Source organism: Sphaerodactylus townsendi, linkage group LG03, assembly GCF_021028975.2.
Source record: "Sphaerodactylus townsendi isolate TG3544 linkage group LG03, MPM_Stown_v2.3, whole genome shotgun sequence".
In the NCBI taxonomy this organism is placed as follows: Eukaryota; Metazoa; Chordata; class Lepidosauria; order Squamata; family Sphaerodactylidae; genus Sphaerodactylus; species Sphaerodactylus townsendi.
The window spans coordinates 80,794,531-80,822,488 of record NC_059427.1 but is presented as its reverse complement, the minus strand read 5'-3'; the positions used below and the strand labels follow the sequence as shown (position 1 = coordinate 80,822,488).

At 42.4% G+C, this 27,958-nt stretch overlaps 1 protein-coding gene and 1 long non-coding RNA gene across 3 annotated transcripts; one reads left to right on the top strand and one right to left on the bottom strand.

Moving 5' to 3' along the window:
- The first annotated feature begins 2,760 nt into the window (after positions 1–2,760).
- On the top strand, positions 2,761–26,870 carry MYOZ3 (myozenin 3). Of its 2 annotated transcripts, XM_048491029.1 has the most exons (7): positions 2,761–4,090; positions 8,849–8,941; positions 10,465–10,619; positions 11,442–11,513; positions 14,372–14,519; positions 17,939–18,116; positions 24,552–26,870. In XM_048491029.1, the coding sequence occupies exons 2-7, from the start codon at positions 8,857–8,859 to the stop codon at positions 24,727–24,729; spliced, it is 816 nt and encodes a 271-aa protein (XP_048346986.1). In that variant the 5' UTR covers positions 2,761–4,090; positions 8,849–8,856; the 3' UTR covers positions 24,730–26,870. The 2 variants fall into 2 exon arrangements, with proteins under 2 accessions (XP_048346986.1, XP_048346988.1); XM_048491031.1 differs by lacking the exon at positions 11,442–11,513.
- LOC125429697 lies at positions 26,852–27,279 on the bottom strand. Its single transcript, XR_007244028.1, has 2 exons — positions 27,243–27,279; positions 26,852–27,120 (listed from the first exon to the last, which is right to left on the bottom strand). It is a non-coding gene; the product is annotated as an uncharacterized LOC125429697 (long non-coding RNA).
- Positions 27,280–27,958: the final 679 nt, after the last annotated feature.

Here is a 27,958-nt window from a genome sequence, read left to right as displayed (position 1 = left end):
CTCCACTGTGACTCTTCCACACACATATTAGGCTTGCCAACCTCCAGGAAGGGCCACTAAGGATCTCCTGGGAATACAAGTGATCTCCAGATGGCAGAGATCAGTATCCCTGGAGAAAATGTCTGCCTGGAATTTTTTCCACAGCTCCTGAAACCCTGTCATCCCTAGGCTCTATGTCTCCAGGGATCTCCAGGAATTGTCCAACATGGAGTTAGCAATTCTATTCACATTGCTTAGGATCAAAGCCACAGTGTTTTATATATTTGTAGGTCCACTGGAAAATGTGTATGAGATTCAAATTGGGCTTTGAGCTTGAAGCACAACAATTTATCTGAATGTTCACAACTTTCATTCTGATATCTTAATCTTCTAGGGAGAGATTTCACTGTGAAGAAGAATCTGTGTGGAGGACCTCTGGTGATGAAATGGAGTGGACCTACTGATGCTGCATTGCATTGAATATTTATATATCTAATTCCCAAGTCTAGCCCTTGCCTCTGACTTAAATCTGCAGATCGGGAGCAGACTGACCCCCAACAGGATTTTCTGCAGAGTTAGGGGTTTGAACCCTGGGTTTGCAGAAAAATCTGAAATTTAAAGGAGGAGGGATAAATCCTCTAACTTCTGAAATCCTCTAACTTCTGAAACTTTCAAAATGGAGGTGGCTGCCGCTGAAAGACAGGTTCGGCTGGCCCACCATGTCAGCAGATGCTGGGAGTGGTCCCCAAGCTGTGTCAGGGATGGTTGGGCCAGGCTCTCTGCTGTGGCAGCCACTCCTACCATAATTATCTGGGCCCAGTTGGGGGATTGGTCCCCCGATGAGGGGAAAGGCCCAGGGCTGCTCCAGGGATCACCAAGCACTCTACCACTGTAGCAGTCCCTGTTGCACACAGCCAGGCCGACCAAAATATAAATGCCCCATGAGGGGGTCGGACACACCTTGGGCTGCTCTGGGGATGGCTGGGCCCAACTCTCTGCAGTGGGAATGGCCACCGCTGCAGAAAGCTCAGCCACCTCCTGAGCAGCTGTCAGCTGCAAAGAGAAGAAGCTCAAGGCTGCTCCAGGGATGGCTGAGCTCTCTGCAGTGGTGGCTGTCTACCCTGAAGAGACCTGGGTCTGGCTAGGGGATTTCTCTCCCCCACAAGTGGGAAATGAGATTCTTTGTCTCCCTTTGATGGGGAAGGGCCCCCACTTGCCAATACTAAAACCAGATATATTACTAGGAACTGTATCAGAGAATATCTGTTAATGAACATAGGCACAATCACGTGACTTTGAAGAAACAATATTCACCATACTTAAAAAAATCAGTCCTACAATCTCAGCATATTTATTTGAATTTATCTTATATTATTTATATCCCATCTTTTCCCCCTGTGGAATCCCACAACAGTTTACATTGTTCTGTTCTATTTTATCCTCTCAGCAACTGAAGTAAATTAAGCTGGGAGTGTGTGACTGACGCAAGATCTTCCAGCAAGACCTCCCATCTTCAATGGCAGAGTGAAAATTCAAACTGGGGTCTCCCAGATACTAGTCTGACACTTGAATCAGTGTACCATAGTGGCTCATAAAATATAGTAGCACTGAAAGTGATAGATCATTGCTTCCCATCTAGGGTAACCAAATACCACTGGTAACCAGCGGAAGAGGGAGTAGGGGTCTTGCTATGTTTGAAGTGTGGCCTAGGCCTCAACGTCATCAAGGTGCCATCACTTCCTGAAGTGATATCATCACGTTGGTGACATCTAGGTAGACACAGTATTTTGGGGGGAATCCAATGGCAGAAACTTTTTATAAAGTTTTGCCCAAATGTAAGAGCATCTCCCTCAATGTTGTCAACCGCCCTGAACCCTCCGGGGGAGGGCGGTATATAAATATAATAAACAAACAAACAAACATGTTGACATAAATTCTGGAAATGACATCATGCATGCCATCAAGGCCTAGATCTCATTTTAAGGTTGGTAAGGGGGGGGGAATCCCCTGCTCCCAGTCGGGCTGTGGCAACCCTACTCCCATCTCAAATTCATGTGTGCTGCATGTGCTATAAACTGGCATATACAGAATGCTTATTGCTTAGGCAAAACCATCGAGTGATTAGTTGATGTTCCTGAGATTCCAACTTGCTGCCCCACAAGATAAGGTCTTCTCAAAAGGCAGGCAGAGTCCCTTTCCACATAAATCTCCTAAAACATTTGTAAAATGTTTGTAAAACTTTCCCCTTTTGTTCACAGTCATCCCCTTGAAACAATTCCTGGCTGCCATTTTGTGATTTCCCTCGCCCACTTTTTTTTAGTTCTGTGTTGAATCAATGCCTTACAATAGGTAGCCACCAACTAGCCTCCTTCTCCCTGACCCCCTGAGGTTTTTATAGCTTCCTTCTCCCCCATAAGTCCACCCCTGAGCCCACCCCTTTGGATGGGCCCTTCCTGGGCCTCCGCCTTTAGAAGAAGAAGAAGAAGAAGAAGAAGAAGAAGAAGAAGAAGAAGAAGAAGAAGAAGAAGAAGAAGAAGAAGAAGAAGAAGAAGAAGAAGAAGAAGAAGAAGAAGAAGAAGAGGAGGAGGAGGAGGAGGAGGAGGAGGAGTTTGGATTTATATCCCTCCTTTCTCTCCTGCAGGAGACTCAAAGGGGCTTACAATCTCCTTGCCCTTCCCCCCTCACAACAAACACCCTGTGAGGTGGGTGGGGCTGAGAGAGCTCAGAAGAGCTGTGACTAGCCCAAGGTCACCCAGCTGGCGTGTGTGGGAGTGTACAGGCTAATCTGAATTCCCCAGATAAGCCTCCACAGCTCAGGTGGCAGAGCTGGGAATCAAACCCGGTTCCTCCAGATTAGATATATGAGCTCTTAACCTCCTACGCCACTGCTTTAAAGCTCTGTTTGGCTCCTGGGAGGAAAGGGCTGGTGGGTTGGCTTCCTGCTGGGCAGAGTAAGTAGCTTGGGGCGAGGTTGCTGGGACGGTTGGAGAAGTCAAGAGGCCTGGGTCCCGGACATCCATATATGCCATCAGAACCGAGAACTGGTTGGATACAGTTGTGTGGGGTATGACAAGAGGATTTGCAGTACAATGTGGGTCAACACACCCACACCCACACACGCCATTCCGCACTCTCCTTGCTGTTTCTCTGTTGTGTCAAAGCCGTTGGTTTTAAGTCATGAAATATTAAATGGACAATGCAGATGTTCTTCCCCTAAGTGTCTGGTTGAATAACTGTCTTAACAGTAAACAAGTTTGAAAAGATGGCAATGTGAGGTTTTTACAGAATGTGAGAGTATTTTTTCCCCTTATACTCCACTATAACAGCTTCACTCATCAGAGCAGGGCCTTCTGCAGGTGCCAGTCTGAAAATGGGCACAATCAACAACTGCCTGTCCATGTGCCTTCTCTGTTATGGCCCCCACCTTATGGAATGTCCTGCCTGGGGAGGTTAGGAAGGCCCCCAGTCCCCTGGCTTTCCTCAAACTATGCAAAACTGAATTATTCAAGGCGGCTTTTCTATGCAGGCAATTGAGTGGCACTGTACCTTATGATTCACAAAGTTACTTGGAACAGTTATGAAAGACTGTGGTCTGTACTATGTAGCTTGTTGAAACTAGGATACTGCTGTGGAATTTTGCATCATTTAATGTGTCTTTGCAATTTGTTGATGTTTTGTTAGCTGACATAAGTCTAAAGAGATAAGGTGGGATATAAATAAACCATCATCTGCCAATGCTTTCCTTTCAACTACTGTAAAAGTCACAAATACAGTGGTAAACACTTGGCCACTCTACTTCCATATAATATACTGCATGCATTAATTTGTTCTCAGCCCCTCCCAGTCCAAGAGAACGAAACTCTGTTCTGAGCCACCCCCTTTCTCAGCCAGAAATAAACTTCTGATGTAACATGGATTAGGGCCTTGGAATCTCAGCTGGAGAGATCGAAAAAGGCACAGGGGCAAGGCCTGGCAGCTGGAAAGTGCCAATTAAGAGAATCTCTTGGATGAGAAAAGGTACTGAGGAGGAGGCCAAAACAGGATTATCTGTGCCCTCACCTGGGAAGCATCTGAAAAACTTCACAAGGCTTTATAGAAGGGGAACGAGCAGGTAGGGGGCCAAATCCTTTCTCTCATTTCAGAGGGTGCTTGTGGAAGGGAGTGGCTGCTGTGACCAAATGCTGAAGTGGGGGAAAAGGCAGCTATCTGGACTGGTTGACTGCATGATAGACATGTTATTGAGGATTAAACTGCTCCACAGGAGTCTGTCTGAGTGCACAGGCAGACCCTGGAAGACTGGGATTTTAACTAGCAAAGGGTATGCCAGCACCTGCTGTTGGGACAAGAGCTGAACTTAGCAGCAGAAGTATCTGAGCTCCGTTAACACATCCAGCCCCACAGTATGGTTTATTGCATCTGTTTTTATAGTACCATGTGAAGGCTCTAATACAGTTGGGGCACTGTGCAAAAGTAGAAAATGAGATTGCTTCTTTACCAAAGGACCTAAGAAAAAAAGAGGCACAAATAACCAGAATTGAGAGAAGGGGGCATGCAGAATGAGACGCTGGCTTCATAGTTACGGTGGATTGCTTTGAAATATGTTTGTTACAATATCTGAACAAGATTGATGAATCAGAAGGAAGGAGTTTTTAATATGGTTGCCCAGAACATCCTTATAGGGTTAGCTTTATCACAATCCTCTGAAGTATGCTGGACAGTGACAAATTTATGCTAATATGCAAATTTGAATCCAGGTCTTCCTAATCAGTCTCTAACCACTATACCACTTTCTCTTGTAGACACGTACAATGGTGGAAATTGCTTCTAGTATAGTGTGTGCCAAATAGGGACTAAACATTTGTCCAGTAAGTCCCCTATCTTGCCTCTAGCATCAAATCACTGCAGGTGCCATGAAGGAATGCCAAATGTCCCTACAGAGTGGTAGAAGAAAGCTGTGTTCTTGGTCCAAGCTGGGGATAATATCAAATCCTGAAAGATATGTATGGCTCTGTTGGCTCTGTAACATTAGCTCAGGCAGTTAAGTGCTAATTAGTTTTCCAATTTCCAGCTGTCTAGGCAGATATCATGCTATCTGACAGAGTTGCCTTTGTGATGTAGAAGGAACAGAGGCTGGTTAGGTTTCCTTTGAAGCTTTCGGGGAGATAATGCTTCTTGAATTCACTAAATGACTCTGGCTCTTGAATTCTGAGAAAAAAATAGTGTCCTCCAGACAATTTAGTAAACAGCCCTGGCTTGACTTAGAGAGCTCATACCTGTCTCTCACATTTTATTTCCCTTCATCCCAGAACCTCAGAGCAATTTTGCTCAGTATTGTCGTATCTTTACAATAACCTTGTGAAATAGATTAGACTGACAGAAGTTGATTGACCTAAGCTGAGTGAGCTTCATGAATCCAAATACAGGTCCCCCTACTTCTGATCCATCATGCTAACGAGTATATTACTCTTCCAAAAAGCTCGTGGGCTGACAGAAAATGATTTTTAAACCCAACCAACACAAAAATCTTTCTTGGAGGAGCTGTAGCTCATTGTTAGAGCATCTACTTTCCATGCAAAATGTCCCAGGTCCAGTTCCCATCATCTCCTCTTTAAAAGATCAGATGGTAGATGGTATAAAAGACCTTGCCCCGATATCCTGGATCAGAGTAAATAGTGCTGATCTGATGGTCTGACTGGCAACTTCAGGTACTCTTTGAAAAAGGGATGATCCCAGAAAAAATATTTCAAAATCCTAGGCACGGGCTTTTGCATGTGTGTGTATATAATGTATGTTTAAATCCACATTAAAGTTTACATGCTAATAAGAGCCAGTGTGGTGTAGTGGCTAGAATGGTAGACCTGGGAGACCCAGGTTTGAATCCCTACTGGGGAAAGTTTGGTGGGTGACTTTAGGCTGCTCACACACTTTAAGCTTAACCCACTTCACAGAGCTGTTGTGAGGATTAAAGAAGGCAATGAAAACGATCTCTGGGTCCGCACTGGGGAGAAGGGAAGAATACAAATAAAGCTAAATAAAGAAAGAAAGAAAGCCATCTCTTCAGTTAACCAGACATTTACCTCACATGGATAATCATTAGGAATTGTTTAGCATTCCCCGAAATAAATAGTAGACATGCCAAAATGACTTGCAGGGATGAGAATAATCTAGAGACTGTCAATAGTTGCCTGGCATTTTAGTTCATTAAAGAACTGATTTTTATTTGGAGTGTGTCTTGGAAGTATGTAAGATGAAATGAGGTGAGGGAAAATAGTGAAAAAGGCAAACCCTAAAATACACACTCAACTTCTGACTGGGTTATCTGTCCAAGTTCAATGCTTTTGGGAAGCAGGCTTTTCTTGCTTCATCCCAACATTGTGGTGTATTTGTTCACCTCTGGGGGTTATTTTGCTTTTTTTCTGATCTTTCACAAACCAATTTTGCTGCAAAGTTTTGGAAAAGATCACAGGAAAGCTTGAATGATTGAGGCGTGGGTGGAAAATTTGGATTTTCTTGCCAACGTGGCAGTTGTTTCCCCTGACCTTGTCCCTAGGGTTGCTGACCTTTAGGTGGAACCTATAGATTTCCCACTATTACAGCTGATCTCCAGACAATAGAAATGAGTTCCTCTGGAGGGTGGGCTTTATGGTATTAGACCCTGATGAGGTCACTTCCCTCCCCAAATCACACCCACCTTGGCTCCAAAATCTCCAAGCATTTCCAACCCAGAGGTAGTAACCCTGGTGGCAGTGATTTCCTCCCCCAACCAATGGAGGGGACATTTTTAAAAAATGGTACTAGAATGTCAGAATTTTAAGTGTCTAGCAGCTTCCTAGCCTTTCCCCTTGTAGAAATATAAGGGCAAAGACATATCCTTGCAAGGTAATAGGCTAGAGCAGGGGTAGGGAACCTGCGGCTCTCCAGATGTTCAGGAACTACAATTCCCATCAGCCTCTGTCAGCATGGCCAATTGGCCATGCTGGTAGGGGCTGATGGGAATTGTAGTTCCTGAACATCTGGAGAGCCGCAGGTTCCCTACCCCTGGGCTAGAGACTCACTTTCTTTAAAAAAAAGAGGAAAGTTGCAAATTTAGAGAATAGCTACTCTATAGTTAAAATGATATGTCAATATAATGATATTCTAGTGCTGATTTTTTTTTTTAAAACTGCAAAAGTTCTGGTGACAGGCGGATAGATACTGCTGGTGGGACTGGGGCAAGGAAACTATGGGGATACATGCCATATGGAAGCCCTGTTGCTGCTGTGCTTTATTTGCAACAGAGAAACCACACTGTGCAGTTCCTGTGCGAAAGATACCATAGACTTGAAATGCTCAGGTGACAAATGTTATATTAGAGGAAACAGAGATGAAGCATGGAGACACGATCATGGCTCCTAAAAGCCCTAGCTAAGTTGCTGGTGCTAAACTGATGAAGTATTATTGTGGTGCTCCTGTTTTTAAACTGACGGAAAAGTGCAGAGAGCTGCTAGGACTGGCACCAGGTTCTTTGGAGGAAGAAATTCTGCAGCAACAGAGGCAGCTGGTCCCTGTCTCTCCCCCCTCCCCCCCAACAAAAAAAATTTGGACACATTTACTGTTCAGGATTACTGAATGCACATAGAATTCACACAGTAGAAAAGCCAGATTTGGGACCAGCCAACAAGTGATAACTTTCAGCTATGCTGCAGTGACAGGAATAGGTTCCCCGAGGATATATCAGTTTATGCTGGTGGTATTTCTGCCAAGTGAACAGAAGTGGGTAAAGATTAATGATGCCTCTAGTCCCTTTACAATCAAATTATATTTGCAATACAAAGATGTGTGTACTTGCTGTATTTATTTGGGCCTCTGGGGTCTTAAGATTAAGCATTCCATCCTTTTTCCAACCTCTGACATCATCATCCCAAAAATCCCAGCCTGCATCCTTTACAGTCCAAGGATCAGGGTTACATCTCCTCATCCTGCCAGATCAGTAGCTCAAAATAGTTGCTGCTGATTTAGGAAATACTGTCTTGTAGCCCGGCGAAGAGTGTAACTCTGAAGTGAAGCTCAGGAACCCTGAGCTTTCTGAATGATTCGGAAGGCCTCAAAGGTTAATATTTGGCAGTAATTAGAATTTGTTTGAGATTTCTACTTGAAGAACTTCAAAATAAGGAACACCTTGAGACACAGAAAGAAAACAATGTCTCACATGAGCCAGAACAATGTAACACTATAAGGAAACGATGTCTTATGTGTGTCAGGGGTATGCTGAATGGTATAGGACAGTCTGATCCCATTAGATCTCAGAAGCTAAGCCGGGCTGGTACTTGAATGGGAGACCACAAATGAAGATGTTGCAGAGGAACGCAATGAAAAACCACCTCTGCTTCTTACTTCCCTTGAAAGCTCTAAAGGGTTGCCCTAAGTTGGCTGCAACTTGTCAACACTTTACACACACAAGTTTGTGCATGCTACAACATTACCAGTACTTGGTTAGAATATAGCACCTTATAATGTATTGAAGTTGTAGTTACCGGGCATCACTTCCATTCCATGAGTGTTTACTAAAATAAGGAACAGGTTCTTTAATTAAAGAACAGTTGGCCTACAGCCATAGGTGGTCATAAAAATAGATCTGCTTAGTCTAAGTGAATGGACTTACCAACTACTTCTCAAGGAACAGCTGTGTATTTGTTTCAGAAATTTTAATGTAAAGCAAGAGATGCACAAAAACCATGAACATTTTAATGTATTACTACACTTCTAACACATTGCAGAGTTTCAAGTTTTAGAACACATGAGCAAGATGTATACCTTCCTGAATAAGCCCAATTCCGGCAAAAGCATTAAAGAATGTGAAAACAGCAATCACCTCTTACTTCTTTTGCAGTTAAGAAGATGTTTCCCCTTCCACGTTATGATCAGCATAGAGAGCGGAAAATGCAGGCCCAGGCTATCGTGAGGGAGCTCACTGGAGAATTTGGTAAGTCAGCCTTGGCTGCCGTTTCTAATGTTTGCTTGTCATTTTTGCCACTATTAAATATTTCTGAGCACACTGCAGCCACAAAATCCTTTTTAACACTCCGCAGGGATATTGTGGAGACTTCATAAAACTCTGAGGGTTATGAGAGCTTCAGATGTTAAATAGGCAAATTAGCATGAGTACCATTCAGAAATTATCTTCCTAGTTTCTCCAGAGTCCACTGTTGGAGGGAATGCTGCAATTAATGTTTGCATAGTGTTTTTAGGGGAGCCCTCTCTGTGCTAATGTTTGCCAGCTCCAGCTAGAGAAATTCCTGGAGATTTTGGGGGTAGAGCTTGAGGAGAAGCAGGAGAAGGAAGGGACTTCAGCTGGACATAGAGCTACGGTTGCCAACCTCCAGCTGGGCGCTGGAGATCTCCCAGAATTACAACTGATCTCCAGATTATTTTAATCACTTATCACTTGATGATGTAAAACATTTATTCCACTTCTCCTGGACAAAATGGCTGCTTTGGAAGGTGGGCTGTGTGGCATTAAAGTTTCTCAATTTCCCTTGCCTCTAATTCCACTCTCCTAGGCTACACCTTCAAATCTCCAGGTGTTTTTGAACTTGGAGTTGGTAACCCTACATAAAGCCTACCTTCCAAAGTTGCTATTTTCTCCAGGAGGACAAAAGTCTATTGCCTGGAAATAAGTTGCAATTCCAGGAGATCTCTAAGTCCCACCTAGAGTCCATGCTTTTTTAGGTTTACCTAACCCTGACAGGGTGGGAAATCCTCCACTTGTGGCTGGCACGTCCTCACTGCTGCCTGGTGGGGGGTGGGTAGAAATGGTGGCAAATGGGAGGCAATAGAGCATCCTGGTTAACTGATGTTTAAACTATAAAGTTTTGCCCAAAGCCCGGTGCCCCTGGCATCACCTTGTGATGTGCTGACATCACTCTGGGCACATGGGAAGTGACATCAGCACGTCAGTAGTGATATCAACATATTGCCAGCAAGACCACCTGCCTCTGACTCTTCAGATCTGACTTCCACCTAACAAACTAACTAAACTTCTGGCTAACAAACTAAACCAATAACAGAATTATATTTTCTAATAAGCCAGGGCCAGATTTCCCCTGGGGTCAGCATGCACATGGAATACTACATGTGCCAGTCCAGAATGGGGTAAACAACCTTCCCCCAGGAAAACATTGTTGGAGGGAAGGCAGGAGTACCTCCTCCCCTCACTAATGTCCCAAACTGAATTGGGCGTCTATGGACCTTTAAATTTCCATTCCCCAAAAAAGAGTTGGGTCTAGGGAGCTTGGACCTTACAAATCGTAGCAAGCCAGTGGTTCCCAACCTTTTTTCACTCATGTACCCCATTCATTGCAACATCCTGCATCTTTTAGTATTCATTTATCACCTGACCGCCTAGGATGGATCTTACTATTATTCTCTCTCTCTCTCTCTCTCTCTCTCTCTCTCTCTCTCTCTCTCTCTCTCTCTTTATGTATGTGGATATGTGTCTTTTCCCAGTCCCACAGCTAGACCTGGGTAAGAAGGTTAGCATCCCTCAGGACTTGATGATGGAAGAGCTAAACCTGCCGATAAACAGGGGTTCCAAGCTTTACCAGAAAAGGCAGAAGAGGGTACAGCAGTTTGTGCTGGAATATCCTACAAGTTACAGAATTGTGAGTCGTGCTTTCACATCACAGGGTGAGACAGAAAGCTCCTGGTAGTTCAGTGAATGTATTGCTCAGCAACAACTGCAGGAGGTGTTAGGGCATGAAGAGGTGATCATACTCACAGATGACCCAATGAACCTTGAGTTCCATCCCTAAACAGTGGTCTCAGGGACTGCCAGAACATGACAGGCCCTATCTTCTCCATCCAATCTGTTGAGAGGTGAGGGAGACCTCTTTGCTAGTTTTAAAGTATGAATGTGGATGTGAGGGCTTTTATTCCTGTTTGTTCAGCAAAGGCCTTTCCCGCCCCCAATATAGCAACTATGCCTTATTTGAATAAAATTTTACAATAATGGAAGCCAAGGCATTTCTGCCAGCGATGAAATGAGCTGGAAAAGGCTCTCTAGGCTCTTTTACCTTCATGTAATTCTCCTGTCATTTGAACTGGAGTCTGGTAGGGGTGACAAAATGGTGTAGCAGTCCTGAAACTTCCCATGGTCCTCCCCTCCAGCTTATCTATAACCATCACTAGTGGATCTCTATTCAACCATTCTTGGACAGGATCCTGTAATCACAAGTTTAAAAGCTTGGGAGTTCCCTCTTCCTGCTACAATTGTACAATCTGCTACAATTTTCTTCTTCCCTTTTTTGTTGGCAAATAATAGTTTGCCTGGAAACCGTAACTGGAAACCAGTTTGATTGCAAATTTCAACCAAAGGTAATGTTAAAACCAATCAACTAGGGACTTTTTAAGTATTCACCGTCACAGGAGTTCTTACGGTTCTTACCTGTGCCATGATATGAATATTTTCTTTCTCCTCCCTGCAGGCCTCAAACAGAACAGCAGCAGGCAGCTTGCATCCAATCCATGAAGCAGATGGAACAGCAAATGGGCAAATGGTCTGTGACACTTACATAGAAGGGGTGGGACTGGACCCATTTCTTTAGTGTCCAGTATGGTACCTGAAGTTACCTCAGAAATACTGAGACAGGTTGAGCATTTGCCAGGAGGCAGCACCATTCTGGTTTACTAAATGGTTATTAACATGATGTTAAGTCAATATTCTTGTTAAATATTTCACTGCTGTGGTACACCCTACCTTTCCCCCCCAAGGGTGGCCCAAAGCACCTTACATTTTAGGTTAGGTTAGACTAACCTGAGGTAGGTTAGTCTGAGAGTGTTTGATTGACCCAAGGTCACCCAGCAAGCTTCAACGATAGAGTAGACATTCAAATCTGGGACTCGCAGATCTTAGTCTGAGATCCTAACCACTGTATCACTCTTGTTCTTAATTACATATGTGATCTTTCAGTATAAGCAAGTTTCACCAAGCAAGCTTCATGACAGAGTAGATTTGAATCTGGGTCTCTCAAATCCTAGTCCAAGACCCTAACCACTATATCAGACTGGTTCGCAATTGCTTATGTGATCTTTCAGTGTAAAAGAGCTTTGATTTTATAATGGAATGAAAGTGAAATGTAATATGCAATGGAAGCTCTCAAAGACATGGTTGCAAAATCATGGAATAAAAGTATAGCTTTCTTCTTATAAGAAAATCTTGGACTATAGGTCCCCAACCTATAGGTCCCCAACCTTTTTGAGCCAGTGGGCACTTTGGAATTCTGATTTAGAATAATGGGCACAACCAAAAGACAGCCAACCAAACCATATCATGGAGTAAAGTTACCATCATTAGAATTAAGGGGAAGACAAATACCAGTACAACCCAATAGAAATTATACCCAATAGAAATTACACTGAGGAAGGCTCACAGCAATTGCTGTCTTCTTTCAGATGAACTCTTGTAAGTGTAATACGTGTCCCAAACCACAAACTATACAACAGTACCACAAGATATTTGAAATGTGGACCCTAATTAAACTGATAAAAATCCTGTGTAGTACGAAGCAAAGGTCCTTTGTAATACAATGAAAGTCCACTAAGCTAACTGGAATCCGGACGTGTACCAGTCTCGTCCAAGCTTCAAGGCTGGTGGAACAGAAATTCCATATGTCTGTGCTTCCAAAATATGCAAAGGTTTGTATGAACAGCAATGATTTGAAACTATCAGAGACTGTAATGTGCTCTGAAAACTCTGGCTGCCGCAGTTCCTGGTTGCACTGTTGTATTGTTTGTAGTTTTGGACACATGTTATACTTATAACAAAACTTTAACTAAAAGTAGCCAGCAATGGCTGTGAGCCTTCTTCAGTGTAATTTCCATTGGGTTGTAGGGAATGAAGTTATGCATAAATCCCATAGTAACTCTTCAACATTTCAGTCAGAAGCTCTGATTAACAAGATGCCTTTCAAAATGAACATATTGTTTTAAAACATTTTCTTGCATATGCACAGCTTACCTTCAGCCACACAGTGAAGGCCCTTATGCTGTGGCATCAGTTGCTGTCAAAGCATTTTTTTAAAAAAAATCAGCAATCCCGCTGGGTAAAAGTCTCACTGGCCCACCCATTTTCTAAAAACATTTGGTAAACACCAGAGAAAACTGTCAACAGGCATCATGACATCCATGGGTATCACACTGGGGATCCTTGCTATAGACTTAAACAGATATAATACTAATTGTTTTCCCACAAAGAACTTGTAGTTCTGTAAGTCAGGCAACAAGGACCTCAAATACAGACTTGTTACCATTTCTTTCATCTACAGTTTCCAGAATTCTCTAGGCCAAACTTTGACAGTTACAGTAGTATAAAATCCATTCATTTATTGGTCTAGATGTGCTTTGGTTCTCAATTCCCACAATTAAGAATTTCTATTTGAGAAGTAGGACTTGAGCTAAATTCACCTTGCAGGACTGTACAAAACTGGAACACTGAGCAAAGTAGCTTTGGACTGAGTTCCAGACACAGTGGTTTCTGGGAGAAGTGAATGGGTGTTCTCACACAAGAGGCAGCCCTGGATTAACCATTAAGCATAATAAGCGCATGCTTAGAGCCTTAAGTAATGAGTAATGTCATATTAATGTTGAGGATATGATCAAAGACTTTGCAATTAAAAAATGGAGAAGAAAACTTTTTGTAGCATAAACAAAGTTATAAGTAAGCAACAGTAAACATTTTCATCTTTGATTTGTGTAAGTTAAAAAGCTGTGTATCTTCAAGGCAAGAAAGCAATGGAATAATAGGTGTTTTGTTTCATGCAAATAATGATATTTATTAATTAGAATATATTTTACAGTTTACTATTGATTTTATTTTGAATTACGTATACCATATATGGGGGTACCATAATCTTTTCAGTGCTTAGGGCTAATCCGGCCCTCCACAGAGGTTTCCCCGTGGTTTGGGTGCTAACCTGCAGTGTTTTTACTCTGAGGTTCCTCACACCCCCATTTTTCATTTGTTGTCTTTCATTGCCATCTCTGTGTGCTTTTTCAAAGTACCTTTGGTATGATTTGAGGAAGCACAAAGAAATGTCAGGGAAACCATGGAAAGACAGCAAATGGAAAATGAAGAGATGGGGAAGGGTAAAGAAAAACACTGGTCAGCGCCACGCTGTGTGAAAAGACCCCGTGTGTGTGGCAATTGTTCTTATTTTGCCTGCCTCAAATGAATGCAAAATTATTCTCCCACTCTTGAACCCAAAAAGCATCTTCCTGCCAAACAGCTGATTAAGGTTATTTCTTTCCCCTTTATTCCTCCACTTTTCCCAGAACACCCTATCCTGAATAAGCTAAGTAGACAACTCTGATGACAGACCCTCTTTGCAATTTCTGCCTCTTTTCCTTTGTCTACCAGCCTCTTCCTAATGCAGAAGGGAAGGAGAATAATCCGACACAGCTTCATGAGGCAGCCTCAGGAAAGCCATCACCCCCCAAAGTACCTAAGAAGACAGACAAAGTTTTGCAGATGAGCAAAGCTTTGAATCCTGATAACCTTGCTCCAGGTAGGAAGCCAGAATATTTGTTCATTTACCAAAACATTTGTGCCCTGCTTTTCTGAGCCTGGCTATCAACACAAGTGCAGTTATTAAGAGCACAAGTGGATAATTCAGTTTCATTATGGTCTATATAATGGTAAGTGATTACAGCTGGGGTAATACTACGAGAGTCCTTGTGTTCTTATTACTCAAAGCTAATTTATAGGGATACATCCTGAAGTGAAGCTTGTGCCATTTGTTCAAAATTCCAGACAAATTCCAGGCTGATTGCGGAGGAAGTGCATTCCTTGTTAACCATGAAGAAAACTCTCCTGAGATGGCTAACCAGACACCTTTTTTAAAAAATCCCCCATTACTGTTAGGACATTTAATGAGAGGTGGATGAGGCAAGGTCCATCCTCAGAAATAGACCAATAGGTTGGGTCGGAGCTGCAGCCCTTCTCTCCACTCCTCCCACCCAGTCCATTTCTGAATAACAGACAAGGTTGACACAAGATCCATCGATAGAGAAACAACTTGTGCTGCTGTTGGTGTGACCAAACTGCAGTTGAACAAAGAACAAGGCAAGAACTGGCCTGAACAAGGAGCACACTCTTTTCCCTCCTTCATCCAGTAAGAGCTGAGCTAGTGAACCCTCACCTCAACTATTTTTGCATAGTGTGTCCCAAGAACTTGCTTATGTCCAGGCTTCTGGATCCCAGTGTGAATTCTTTCTAGCCCTGGACATTCCCAGTTCTTTCAGAGTACTTTATCATAAGTAAAAGGCCCTACTACATCTTATAAAATACTGTTTCAGTGGGATGGAGCCTACATGCCATGGGAGCAGACCCGCACTATACACTTTTCAGGATAAAGATGACAATGTGGTCGTGCATCCTCCTGTGGAAGTCGGAGCAGTGTGCACCCACATTGTCAAGAAGTCCAATTCTCTGGTAGCATTTTAAAAGCTTATTTAATTGCTACTTCCATTGAAACCATTATTATATGCAATGGAAAACATAGCACTTTGTTAGAATAGCATTTAGGTTGCTGTGGAAGCCTATTAGCAAGACCTGCCTTTTTGTAAAGTCGTGCCTGCCATGTGCTATGTTTTCCATTGCGTATAATAGTTTCGATGGAAGTGGCAATTAAATAAGCTTTTAAAATGCTGCCAGAGAATTGGAAGTGGGGAGTCGGGGGAGGCAGGCACTAGATACTAGGACATCACAGAGCATTACTACGCAGGAAGATGTGGTGGATTCATGCACTCATCTCCTGTCAACTTTACTCTGAAAATGGTATAAGTCAGGGGTGGCCAACCTCTGGTGCTCCAGATGTTCATGGACTACACTTCTCATGGCATGGCAATTGGCCATGCTGGCAGGGGCTGGTGGGAATTGTAGTCCATTAACATCTGGAGCACCAGAGGTTGGCCACCCCTGGTATACGTTAAGGGCAAATTTTAGAATTGCCTACATTGAAGTGGAGCCTGGATATCTCTAGGAACTTCAACTGATCTCCAGACTACAAAGATCCATTCCTCTGGAGAAAATGGCAGTTCTGGAGGGTGAACTCAATGGCATTATACCCCACTGATTCCCTCCCCTCACTGAATTCAGCCTTCCCCAAGATCCATTCTCACATCTTCAGGGATTTCCCTATCTGCAGATGGCAACCTTAAACTCTTCCTGCTGCAGCCTACTCGGCCTCCGAAACCATGTCCCAAGGAGTTGTCAGTGGACCCTGTGATGATAGATAGAAGATAGATAGATAGAGGATAGATAGAAGATAGATCGGTGATGGCGAACCTTTTTGAGACCGAGTGCCCAAACTGCAACCCAAAACCCACTTATTTATCGCAAAGTGCCAACACGGCAATTTAACCTGAATACTGAGGTTTTAGTTTAGGGGAAAATGGTTGGCTCCGAGGCATGCGTTACATGGGAGGAAGCTTGGTGATAGTCAGTGGCTTTGCTTTGAAGCAGGGGTCTTCAAACTATGGCCCTCCAGATGTTCATGGACTACAATTCCCATCAGCCCCTGCCAGCATGGCCAAGTGGTAGGGCTCATGGGAATTGTAGTCTGTGTGCATCTGGAGGGCCATAATTTGAAGACCCCTGATTTGAAGCAACTGTGCAACACTTCGAACAGGTGAATCACAACCCTAGGAGGGTTTACTCAGAAGCAAGCACCCCCACATGACAAACTCTGTGCGCGCATGCCCACAGAGAGGGCTCTGAGTGCCACAGGTTCGCCACCACTGAGATAGATGATAAATGGATAGATGGATAGATGTACATATGTGTGAGCCCTCACAAGTTAGTTCCTCTTTCCCCAATCAAGGCATGTATTAGAGAGGCCTCACTAAGTTCTTGTTCTGTGTGTGCAATTAAAAAAAACAATTAAAAAGTCTATTGTTGAGGCTGCCAGAGTTTTCTGTGTACTAAGTAGCCTTCAGAGGTTTAATGTTAAGAGACAAGATTGTTTTCAGTATTTCAGATAACAGGGTCAAAGGAACAACTCCTAGAAAACCCCAGTTTAATTCTGGCTCATGCAGTTAATATTGGCAGAATCAAGGTCCTTACCAGGGATCAAGCATCTACAATGACTGTGAAACTCAGAATCATAACAGTAGAGTACAAGAAAGAAAAAAACCAAATATTCCCTCCAAGAAAGCAAGCCACAAGGGATATTTCTCTCCAACAACAATAATTATTGCAAGAGAGATGGATGTGTCCCCAGGCATTGATGGGGAAACAAACTAGTTTGTGAGGGCTCACTTAAAGTATGAGAGACAAAGTGGTGGTATGTGGGATGCAGTGGCGTACCACTGCAAAATGGCCCTCCATAGCCCCTGAACTTCCCCACTGTTTTGCAGCTGTACGACTGGAGGCTGGTCATGGGGTGGGGGGGGGGGAGAGGAAGAACTGGGGCCATGCAAGGCAGTAGGCTGTGTGAGACAGCAGGCCATGTGAAGTTGGGGGTGGTGGGGCAGGTAAGGTGGTGGGGGAATGAAGGATGGTGGGTAGGAGCACACAAGGGAAGGGACAGTTGAATGTGCCCCTCACGTGACCAAGGCAGGTGGCACTTGGGTCACAAGACACCCCCCTCTCCAAGATTCACCACTGGTAGGGCAAGAAAAGCACTGCTGAAAATCCCTCCCCCTTTACCATGCATGGAAAGTGGCCTCCACAATCTTTTTTCCAGGAGTTGCTTGTGTTCCTTCCTTCCACGCCCTTCCTCATCTTGTGCAAATTTTCTTAATGCAAATTGGAATGGGACATTTGCGTTATCTCTGACACAAGAAAGCCCATTCCTTTCCTATTCTCCATTTTAGGAAAAGGAGAAATGTCCTGCACATTCCAAACACAGAGAGATCATGAAGCGCAGACACCTCAATGTCATTTCTGTAATTAAGATGTTCAATTTGGCATTCTCAACTGCAGGCTATTCCGGGCCTCTAAAAGGCGTGCCTCCTGAGAAGTTCAACAGCACAATCATCCCCAAAGCCTACCAGTGTCCTTGGCGAGAGTTCCTGAGCAGCGAGGATTATCAGACTGATAGTGAGACCCGTTTGCCTGAGCCTCCCAGAAAAGTGAATACTGTTGACCGGAGCTTCAACAGGTAGTGGCTGGGTACCTTTTCTATATTTTATTGATATTTTTATAGCATGCTCAGAATACCTCTTATTCTGGAATATATCTCTGATAAACATTGGTAATACAGAAAATAGAAAGCAGATTTTTTTTTTTTACTTAAGCATACACTCTAGCAATTTCTAGCCAAAATAAACTGAATTTTAAGACACCGGGCTTTGGTCTTGAAAGCTTACACACTCTTTTTTCCAGATATCTTAGAATGTTTCTTCTTCTAGCTGAACTTTTAACCTTTTAGAGGATTCAGGATTAGAGCACTGCTAGCCCTTTTTGTTCTACAAACCACTTCAGAAATGCATGGTTGATAGCTCTAGAACAGGGGTAGGGAACCTGCGGCTCTCCAGATGTTCAGGAACTACAATTCCCATCAGCCTCTGTCAGCATGGCCAATTGGCCATGCTGGTAGGGGCTGATGGGAATTGTAGTTCCTGAACATCTGGAGAGCCGCAGGTTCCCTACCCCTGCTCTAGAAAAATGAGTTGCTACCCTCCAGATGGTGGTTGGAGATTTCTTGGAATTACAAGTCGCCAGATTATAGCAGTCAGTTCCCCGGGAGAAAATGACTGATTTGGAAAGTAGACTCTATGCCATTCTACCCTGTTAGGGTCCTTCCCTTTCCTAAGCCCCCCCACCCCCCCTCCCCAAAATTTCCAGGTATTTCTCAACCCAGAGCTGACAAATGCTGCTGGTGGTGAAGAGAAGTGATTCATCCTTTTTTCACCTACCATTTCACTCAAAAGTGTGTTCAAGTGATTGTTTTTCCTTCCCTGAGTTGAAAAAGCATGTCCACAAAGGTAAACTGCTTTAAGTATGCACTGGAACAGTTTTACTATTTGCAATGATAAACCAGTATACTGGTGAAGCCGTAGTCCTTACTTAAGGGAAATAGCTGCAAGGAAAGGGGGGGGGGATGTAATCCTATCTAGTGTTTAATAAGGAAAATTAGAACTTATTTGTATGTTCCTGCCAGCACAAACTTTAGAAATCTGTGTCAAATTAACATATGCCTATTTACCAAAGGAGTGACAGCCAAGTGATCTCTCTCAGCAGTCACAGACACTTGTCTGTAGAAGAAACCAGCTACATTCTTGTGACAAATTATCTGGTGTATATAGTTATGTGTAATTTCCCTCATTCTTGTTACCTTTTCATCTGCCAAATTTTAAAATGACTTGACTATTAAATCCAAGACTTGACCATTTCCCCATGAGAGAGAAATAAAACAGTTTACGTGTTTAATCAGCTTCTCATGTGTCATCTTCAGATTCACACTTACTAAACGTTTTTCAGTCTCCTAGGTTGAGTCTGTATACATCTATTTACATTTTATACGTGAAAGGGGGGAGGGGAGAATAGTCAAACCATCATTTCTGCAAACCATTCTTACAACCAATACTTAGTTACAACCATATATGTGGAAACAGATGCAGGTTGATCTTTAGCACCAAGATAAAAAGGATCACCTCACTCATACATCCTTCTACCTGCAGTTACGTTTTTACTTAGCCTATGGCCTGCGCGGGAGTCTCAACTGAATTGGCAGCTGTGAGCTGACACTACAGTTTTCTATGTCACCATAACAGTCAATCCCTATTGACATGATTTGAGAAGGCACTTCTTGTGTGTGAAAACCAAGACTGCCCTTTGTAACAAATTTTTAAAGATAAAAATTCCAGCATCCATAGCAGTTCAGGATTTGATCATGGGTAGATCATTCTAAAGCTCCCAAATCCTGACTGAACTACCAGTACAGATGCCTGATGATTGTGTGCTATACCAGTGGTTCCCAATCTTTTTGGTAGAGTGACCCACATATACAAATTTGTACATGTACAAATGACCCATCCAAGACTGGTCCAATGTTTTTGGTGCCTTGGACCAATCTTGGCACCCACCCATTGCAGCATTCCATTTTGTATAGTGCCCAACCAGATGTTTTTGAGAACCCAACACACATCACACAAGAGGTGCAGCTGCCCCCACTATGAGCCCTAAGAAGGTGGGAGTTCATTTCCTCCTCCTCCTCTGCCAGCTGGGCCAGAATGGGAGTTTGAGGAGGTACAGTTGGGAGAGCACTGGATTGAGATGTGCAAAGATGGCAATGAAGACGTTGACAGCAAGGAGTTTGGTGCAGTAAATCTCTCACAGCAGGTGGAGGGTAGTGAGACAGTGTGGGGGGCTGGCAAGAGTTTAGGCTGCTGAAGGAGCAGTACCAAGACAGAGCCCACACGCACACTTGTCTTTTTCCATCCTCCTCTTTTTTTGTGCTGTATGCTGAACAGCTCCCACCTACAAGTCCTATCTGCTCCACCCACCCCTTCCTTCAGCTACTACCATGAAGTTACTAGTTGTTGGACAGTTCCCACCCCCCACCCCCACTCCATTTTTGTAATAAAAAGAGAGGATGAGATGAGAATATGAGAAGTTACAAGGAGGAAAGGAAGAAAAGGATGCAAAGAAGAGGAGCAGCCACGACCCACTTTTGGGTCCTGACCTACAGGTTGGGAAACACTGTTCTAAGCTGTTTTAAGCTGTATCTCCAGGCTAACTGTAAGAATAGAGCGTTTACTTTACATTGCCTCCGTTCAGCCTTTTCCTGGCTACTAAATCACAGGTCTGAACAGCTCACTGGCTGTTTTTATTGAGTGTGAAATATCTGTGAAAAGTAGCAAGGATAACAAGTTATTCTTCTACAGGGTGTTAAAAGCTCACTTGGTTCTTGGCAAACTGACATCGCAAGCTATTCTGTTGTTGGATCTAGCAGGAAGACACTGCAGATCCATGTTATGTTAGCATTTCTTCATATATCAGGAAGTCATGATCATTTATGTTGGACATACTGGTAGCAGCTGCCTCTATTTTGTGAATCCAGTTATTAGTTTGCGAAGGGGACCCCTCAAATAATATGGTGAAACTTTCAAATATGATCACAATTTAACCAATAATGTATTTGTTGGGTCATTTCAGCAATCATTAGTTCATTTTGTTAAAATATAGACATTTCAGAAAATGAACTGAGTTTGAAGGGAAGAGAATAGAAATAATGTTCAACCTTTTGTCAAGAAGTGCTGGAATGTCAGCACACAGGTGGTCAAATTTGTTGCTTGGTTAGTTTTCCACACAGGAATGGTTAGTTTTCCACACAGCTCTTAAGGATTTAGAGAAAATAATTGATCCTACTTTATTTAGAAGATACTTTTTGTACATTTGACAAACAACCCAAGTGTTTAGTGCTGGAGAGCTTAGATATTATAAAATCAGTGAGGGGAAGGGTTAGAATATCTGACTCGGGCATAGAAGACCCAATTTCAGATTCTCCTCAACACACTCCCCCATGGAAGTCTGCTGGGTGACTGGTGATCACATGCTGAATCAGGAAATGGTTCCTGACACTTATCTTTAACTTTTCTTGGTACTCATGTTCCTCCATCCACAGCTTTCAATTTATTTCTGGCCTTGGAGCAAAAGCAACATTCACATGAGAAGCAGGGCTGTTTAATTCCCCATAAAATTTCCTTTCTCTAACACTTTGCTTTAATTACAGCCGTAATGCTCAATTTCACAGGAAGGCAATGCAATGCCTACCACTCCACTTTAATGCCTCAGTGGTTATTATGATGTGACATACAGTTTCAAGAGCTGCAGCAGAAAAAAAAAGTTAATCTTGGAAGTGAATTTAAAACTCCTCCCAAATCCCTTAGGAAATAGAAACTTTGCATTCCAAATCGTGCTCAGAGGTTCCCTCGTGGGAAATAAAAGGACACTGTTCTCTTTCAAGTTTGCTTTGCAACAATGGAAAGTTCAGCAGAGGAAGAAGTCAAACTGATTTAGTTTCCTATTTTTTTAAAAAAAAATCTGACAAACAATGGGCTCTGGGAAGTTTGCAATGCAAATTACAAAAGTGACATTAAGGACAAACATATTCCTGTTCTTCTTAGTGTTCCAAGTTTTAATTTGCCTTCAACATTACTGCGATGACCATTCCACCCATGGTCACCAAAAGCGATGTCCACTTTTTTTCTTTATAAATAAATATATAATAAGTGTCAAGTAATATTTGTTCCCTTAATTCTTCCCCATATAATAGCCGCCACCAGGAACATAAACCCCTTTATCTCCTTGTGGTAGCATGTACAAGCTATAAGGCATCGTAAAGTGATCCTACGTGATCCTAAGGAGTGGGATTCTAATGTTTCTTCAAACAAAGCAAGATTTTATTTGTCACTGATAAGTAACTTCAAGGTTTCAAGCGAAATATTTACAAAATAAAATAAAACTGAGGCAACAAATACTTTGAGGATTTCACTCAACATGAATTCACTCTGATACTTTTCTGACAGCTTCTCTGCGTCTCTCAGTTCTCTTTGACTCTTGTCTTTGTTTTGTCTAACAGTTTATTGAGGCTCTGACTTGTGGTAGCGTGTACAAGCTTATAAGGCAAAGTGGATGGCCGACACTCTGACAAATTCTCACAGAGCTTTGACCCTCTCTGACTTCTCACTCTGAAACCGTCACCTTCCCCTCTCTCTTTGACACCTTCTGCCAGTCCAGCACAGCCCTCCCACATGCACACTCTAGAATCAGCCAATCATATATCGCTGTCTCAACCCCCTCTCAATCCCCCTTTCTCTGTCCAACTCAGCTCTCAGTTTAAAATCACACACATTGAAATCATTACAATTACTTTTGCTGCAGAGTAATAAGAATACATTAAAACTGTGGAGAGCTAATGACTTAACAGAAGTTCCAGTTAGAAACATTACAAATTTTAGCCATACAACCCAATTATATTTAGTCTGGCCTCCTCCACACGGGCCAAAACACGAGTGTAGGACTGTAAAAAACCCGTTTGAGGGGGCAACTTCGCACAGATCCCTTCCCTAAAACGAGTCTGCCCCGTGTTATTTTCCCCAAACCGGTTTTTTTAGAATCACACTTTTAAAACTTCGCACAGATCCCTTCCCTAAAATGAATCTGCCCCGTGTTATTTTCCCCAAACCGTTTTTTTTTTAGATTCACACTTTTCAAATATCCCAGGTTGCAGCTGCTCACAGGTGAATTGGCAGGCAGGAGGCACTTCACTTGCCTCCTTTTTAAAAATTTCGCAGCTTACATCTGCAGAAGTACGCATGTGCAGATGGTCGTATAGTGAGACATCAGAATGGCTGTGGGGGTTCATTTGTGCATGCCTGCGTAGCTACACTTTGGTGGGAAGTAAAAAGAAAAGAGACGCGTTTCCTTGGGCTCCAATTGCTGCCTGCACAGATGCATGTGAACACATAAACAGGTTTTTTTATCCTGACTGCAACCTGTTACACATTTGCTGTGCGAAAAGAGCCTCAGAATCAAGTCCCACTACGTTTTTAGAATACCATTCCACTATTTACACAAGTAAATCACCTTATGTAAATCCACTGTTTGCATTATAACCATAAACATAAAAAACTCTAAAAGCCCCTCCTGACCTTACCCACTTTCTAAAAAAAAAAATGGTGGGAGCCAGCAAAAATGATGTCACACTGGGGAGCCCTGCCTTAAAGTAGACAATCATTCTGAATATAAACACAAGGGCATGGCTCCTGGGAAAAGGATATATAAAAAAATATTGGTAACTGCTGGAAATACAATCACATTTTCACAATAGGGTCACAGGTCTGCAGAACAAATGAACAGCAACTAATCACCATCAATATTTTGTAGACACTCTAGTGAGAGCCAGCGTGTAGTGGTTAAGGTATCAGAGTAAAAGATGGGAAACCAAAGTTCAAATCCCTACTTGTGCCACAGAAGCTTGCTGGGTGAGTCATATGCTCTCAGCCCTCAGTATTTGGATTAGTGACTCCCTAGGAATATCAGTGTTGGGATATGGAAGCAGGCAATAGCAAACCACCTGTCTCTTGCCTTGAAAACCCCCTATTGTGTTTTTTTTTAAAGATAAAAACTTCGCAGTTTTCAGTCAGCTGTGATTGGACAAAAAACCTGTAATGAAAGATCACTGACTGAGCACAGAGTAATTGTAGCTCTGTCCCATCCCTTTTATAAACGTACACTATATGGACATATCTTCATACATTACAAGTTATCTGTTAGGCAGTCCAAGAACTGGACTCACATGAAGGTGGGGGGCGGGGAGAGAAGGGGAAATGAAGCACATCAGTGAAGTCTGTAGAAGTACAAATTCAATAAAACAACACACTTGACTGGCTCAGTCCTTTGAGGCCAAACTGGCACAAAAGACAATGGGAGCAGTTTTTCTTTGTGATCTGCTTTAACAATGAATCATTGTACTGAGAGCCAAGAATTGTAATGGGTAGCTGAGGAACTGTGTCTCTTTTTCCACTTACACTTGAAATGCAATCTTTGTTTGCAAACACACTGTAGCTCTCTTTTTTTGTACTTGCAGGACTCCAACCCCATTTGGTGGGCTATTACTGAACGATGTGTACCCAGTACCTGTGTCTGAGATGAATGAAGCTCAGACAGATACCCTGAGCAGCTTGGAGCTGATGTTGAATAGACCCAGCTTTAACAGAGTACCGCGGGGGTGGATACTGGCCATGCCAGAATCTGAGGAACTGTAATTAATATGCTACTAATACTGCTGCCTTTCTCTTCTTAAGTATCAATCCTTGCTAGTCTTTCAGTTTACTGACATAGAGCCATCTCTTGAGCGTAGAATAGATACCCTACTGTAGGCATTAATAGCAGCTTGCAGTAACATAACCCTCAAGAAAGCTCCCATCTAGGGCCTTAGACTCAAATGTGGCACTGCAATATACCAACCATTTCATACAAGAAATTGTCATGCTTTTGATAAAACATCCTACAGTGAAGCAAGATCAGCTATCAAGCCTTGAAAAGCAAGAAGACAGATTGAATTATTTCTACAATTTCTTTAAAAGAACGTAGAACATCTAGAAAAGGGAATGTGACGTTGAAGGATCGTCCAATAACTTGCTCCCCTTCAAGAAATACAAAGCTATGGCAAGTTCCAAGAAATTATGGTTTTGCCTGTTAAGGTTAAGACTGACCCAAGCTAGATTCCCAAATCCTGTTTTTTCTGATATAAATCAGTTACCTGTTTTAAAAGTCACTATTTTTCAACTGCATTTACTAAGGTTTTATAAGTATCTACTATATTTTCATGTTATGATGTTTCCAAGGGCTTCTGGAGGTTGAATGTAGTTCTTACTTCTGGGTTTTACTTTCATAACCACTCTTAAAGAAAGCTAGGCTGAGGATATGTTACTAGCTCAAGGGCACACAGCAAGTTTCATGGCCACATAGGGATGGCAACCACATTTTCTTTTGTTTGAAAGCTGCTAAATCAAGGTCCAACATTTAGGGAGGGATGAGTAATCTCTAGTGGAATGATTAAAGCCAGCTTAATTGTTGTTCAATAGTAGCATCAGCCATCTAGGGATGGGATGAGCTCCCCGTCACTTGCAGTCTTTGAGCAGGTGTTGGACAAATACTTGTCAGGAATGCCTTAGGCTTATCCTGCATTGAGCACTGGATTAGACTAGATGGGCCTTTCCATCTCTATGATTCTAGGCCACCCAGTGGACTTCATGGCCGATTGGGGATTTGAACCTGGATCTCCAAAGCTGAAGTCTGAAACTGTTATACCATAGTACAGGCTGTCAGAAACTTTTGTCCACACCCAGGACTTATAGTGTACCTAGGCTCCATGGATCAACTCTCAAACTCAAAGAGGTTGACTAGACATCACAACTTAAGTTGACTGGATATCACAATAATTTAAACTGGAACCACAATGCCACATCAACATGGTGCTAAGTGTAAATGTACAGGGCCACTCTGACATCAGCTCTTGCAGGAAGTAATGATGTGACTGCCAAGATATCTAGAAGTGATATTATATGTGAATAGGTTCAGAAAACCCATTTTAAAACATTTGCTGAACCAGTTTTAAGATACACGAATGGGAAATAGTTTCACTGGGAAAGGTGGGCCTGTGCAGCATGTTCATGTCAACGGAACCCACTTCCATGTAAATAAAGCTTCTAGCCTTGCAAGAGAAGCTGAAAGCGAAGGATCATCAATAGCTACAGTACAGTTCTTCTGCAGATCCAGAACCTGACCAAGAGAGTGGACCACTACTCTGACCAAGTTTCCCTGGTGTATCCTATTCTGTATGCTTATGTAGATTATACAAGAAATATTATACAAGATGTTTAACGAACAAAAGGCACCAATAAAGCTAGAGTTTTCCCAGCCCTTAGAAAACTATAAGCAACCACTCACAGAAGGCTATCCTTTATGCATAAACTTTCAGAAATTGGCAGCTGCTTCTTGTGTTTTAAGCTTTTACAATTAGATCCTGAGTATCTTTATGGGTATTTAATAGATTGATATGCAGTTAAGCTATACAGATTTTTTTCTGTCTTTGTCAGTGAGTTATAAAAGAAGGCAACATTAATTACAATATTTAGCTGTCAAAGGGACTGTTTAAAGGGGAATGCAAAAGCTAACTATTATAAAAGGGGCACGTACTTGCTAATCAAAATATTAAAAACAGAACTTCCATTCCACTTCTAAACACAGCATGTTGGAAGATGGGTAGGAACAACAGTCTGTTATTTAAGGACTGCATATATCAAAGGATTGCATATAACAGCACCAGACCTACAAACTGGAAGTCACGTTTACATTTAGAAATAAGGGGGCAATGCAATAAAATGAATGGTACTTTAAAACATATTTGTGTTGTTTATTTTGGAAAAGTTGTTTTAAAGCTTGCAAGCAGGAAGCCACTTACAAAGATAAAGCAAATGCTGTACAGATCAACTGTTTTATACTCCACGGTGAGGAGGAGAATCCTGATGGTATGTTAGGGACTAGCAGAGTCATTGTAGTATAAGCTATCATATGAAAAAATGTCACAATAAATATTGTATTGTCAAAGGCTTTCACAGGCGGAATCACTGGGGTGTTGTGTGGTTTTTGGGCTGTATGGCCGTGTTCTGGTAGCATTTTCTCCTGATGTTTCGCCTGGATCTGTGGCTGCATCTTCAGAGGATCTGATGGTAGTAAAGCAAGTGGAGTATATGTACCAGTGGAGTATATATACCTGTCCACCCTGGACATTCCACAGGTATATATACTCCACTTGCTTTACTACCATCAGATCCTCTGAAGATGCCAGCCACAGATCCAGGCGAAACATCAAGAGAAAATGCTACCAGAACACGAAAACCACACAACACCACAATAAATAATAATCTTCTAGTGCCAAAAGTATTTTTTCCTGCAGCAGACTAACACAGATCCAAGTTATGAATTCCAACTGGATCATATTACAAGATCCACCAGAACAGTATTCAGGTGGGGAAGTACCACCCAGCTCAGTGGGCAACAAGATCACATGAATCTATTTAGATTCAAAATTACAAATTTAAGAGAACTATAAACCAGTAGCTGCTGCTTCTTTTATGATTCTTCCATGCACTTTCTTTAGCATATATGCAGGTGTGGCTGAGATACAAATACCTGATCTTCATAATATGGAGTGGCATAAGCCTTGCCTATACTAGCAGCATGGGATGAGATATTCATTTTCCAATATTAGCATATGAGCTTCTACTTGGTTATTAAGTACAGCCATGATAACAGGCATTTTATGCAACTCCTGCAAATTTTTGCATATTAATCTATTATTGTAGCATTTTTAAAGCCTTTAAATGGCTTAACTATGGATTTGATCGCTTCTGAAAAAATATTACATCATCTGCAATTTCCAGCCATTGGATATGTCTAAAAAATACAAATGCATTTAATGGGACTTTT

Coding starts and splice junctions, on each gene's coding strand:
- MYOZ3 (XM_048491029.1), top strand. CDS start 8,857: ATGTTTCCCCTTCCACGTTATGATCAGCATAGAGAGCGGAAAATGCAG. Junction 10,620..11,441: donor ATCCTACAAGTTACAGAATT/GTGAGTCGTGCT, acceptor TCCTCCCTGCAG/GCCTCAAACAGAACAGCAGC. Junction 18,117..24,551: donor GTTGACCGGAGCTTCAACAG/GTAGTGGCTGGG, acceptor TTGTACTTGCAG/GACTCCAACCCCATTTGGTG.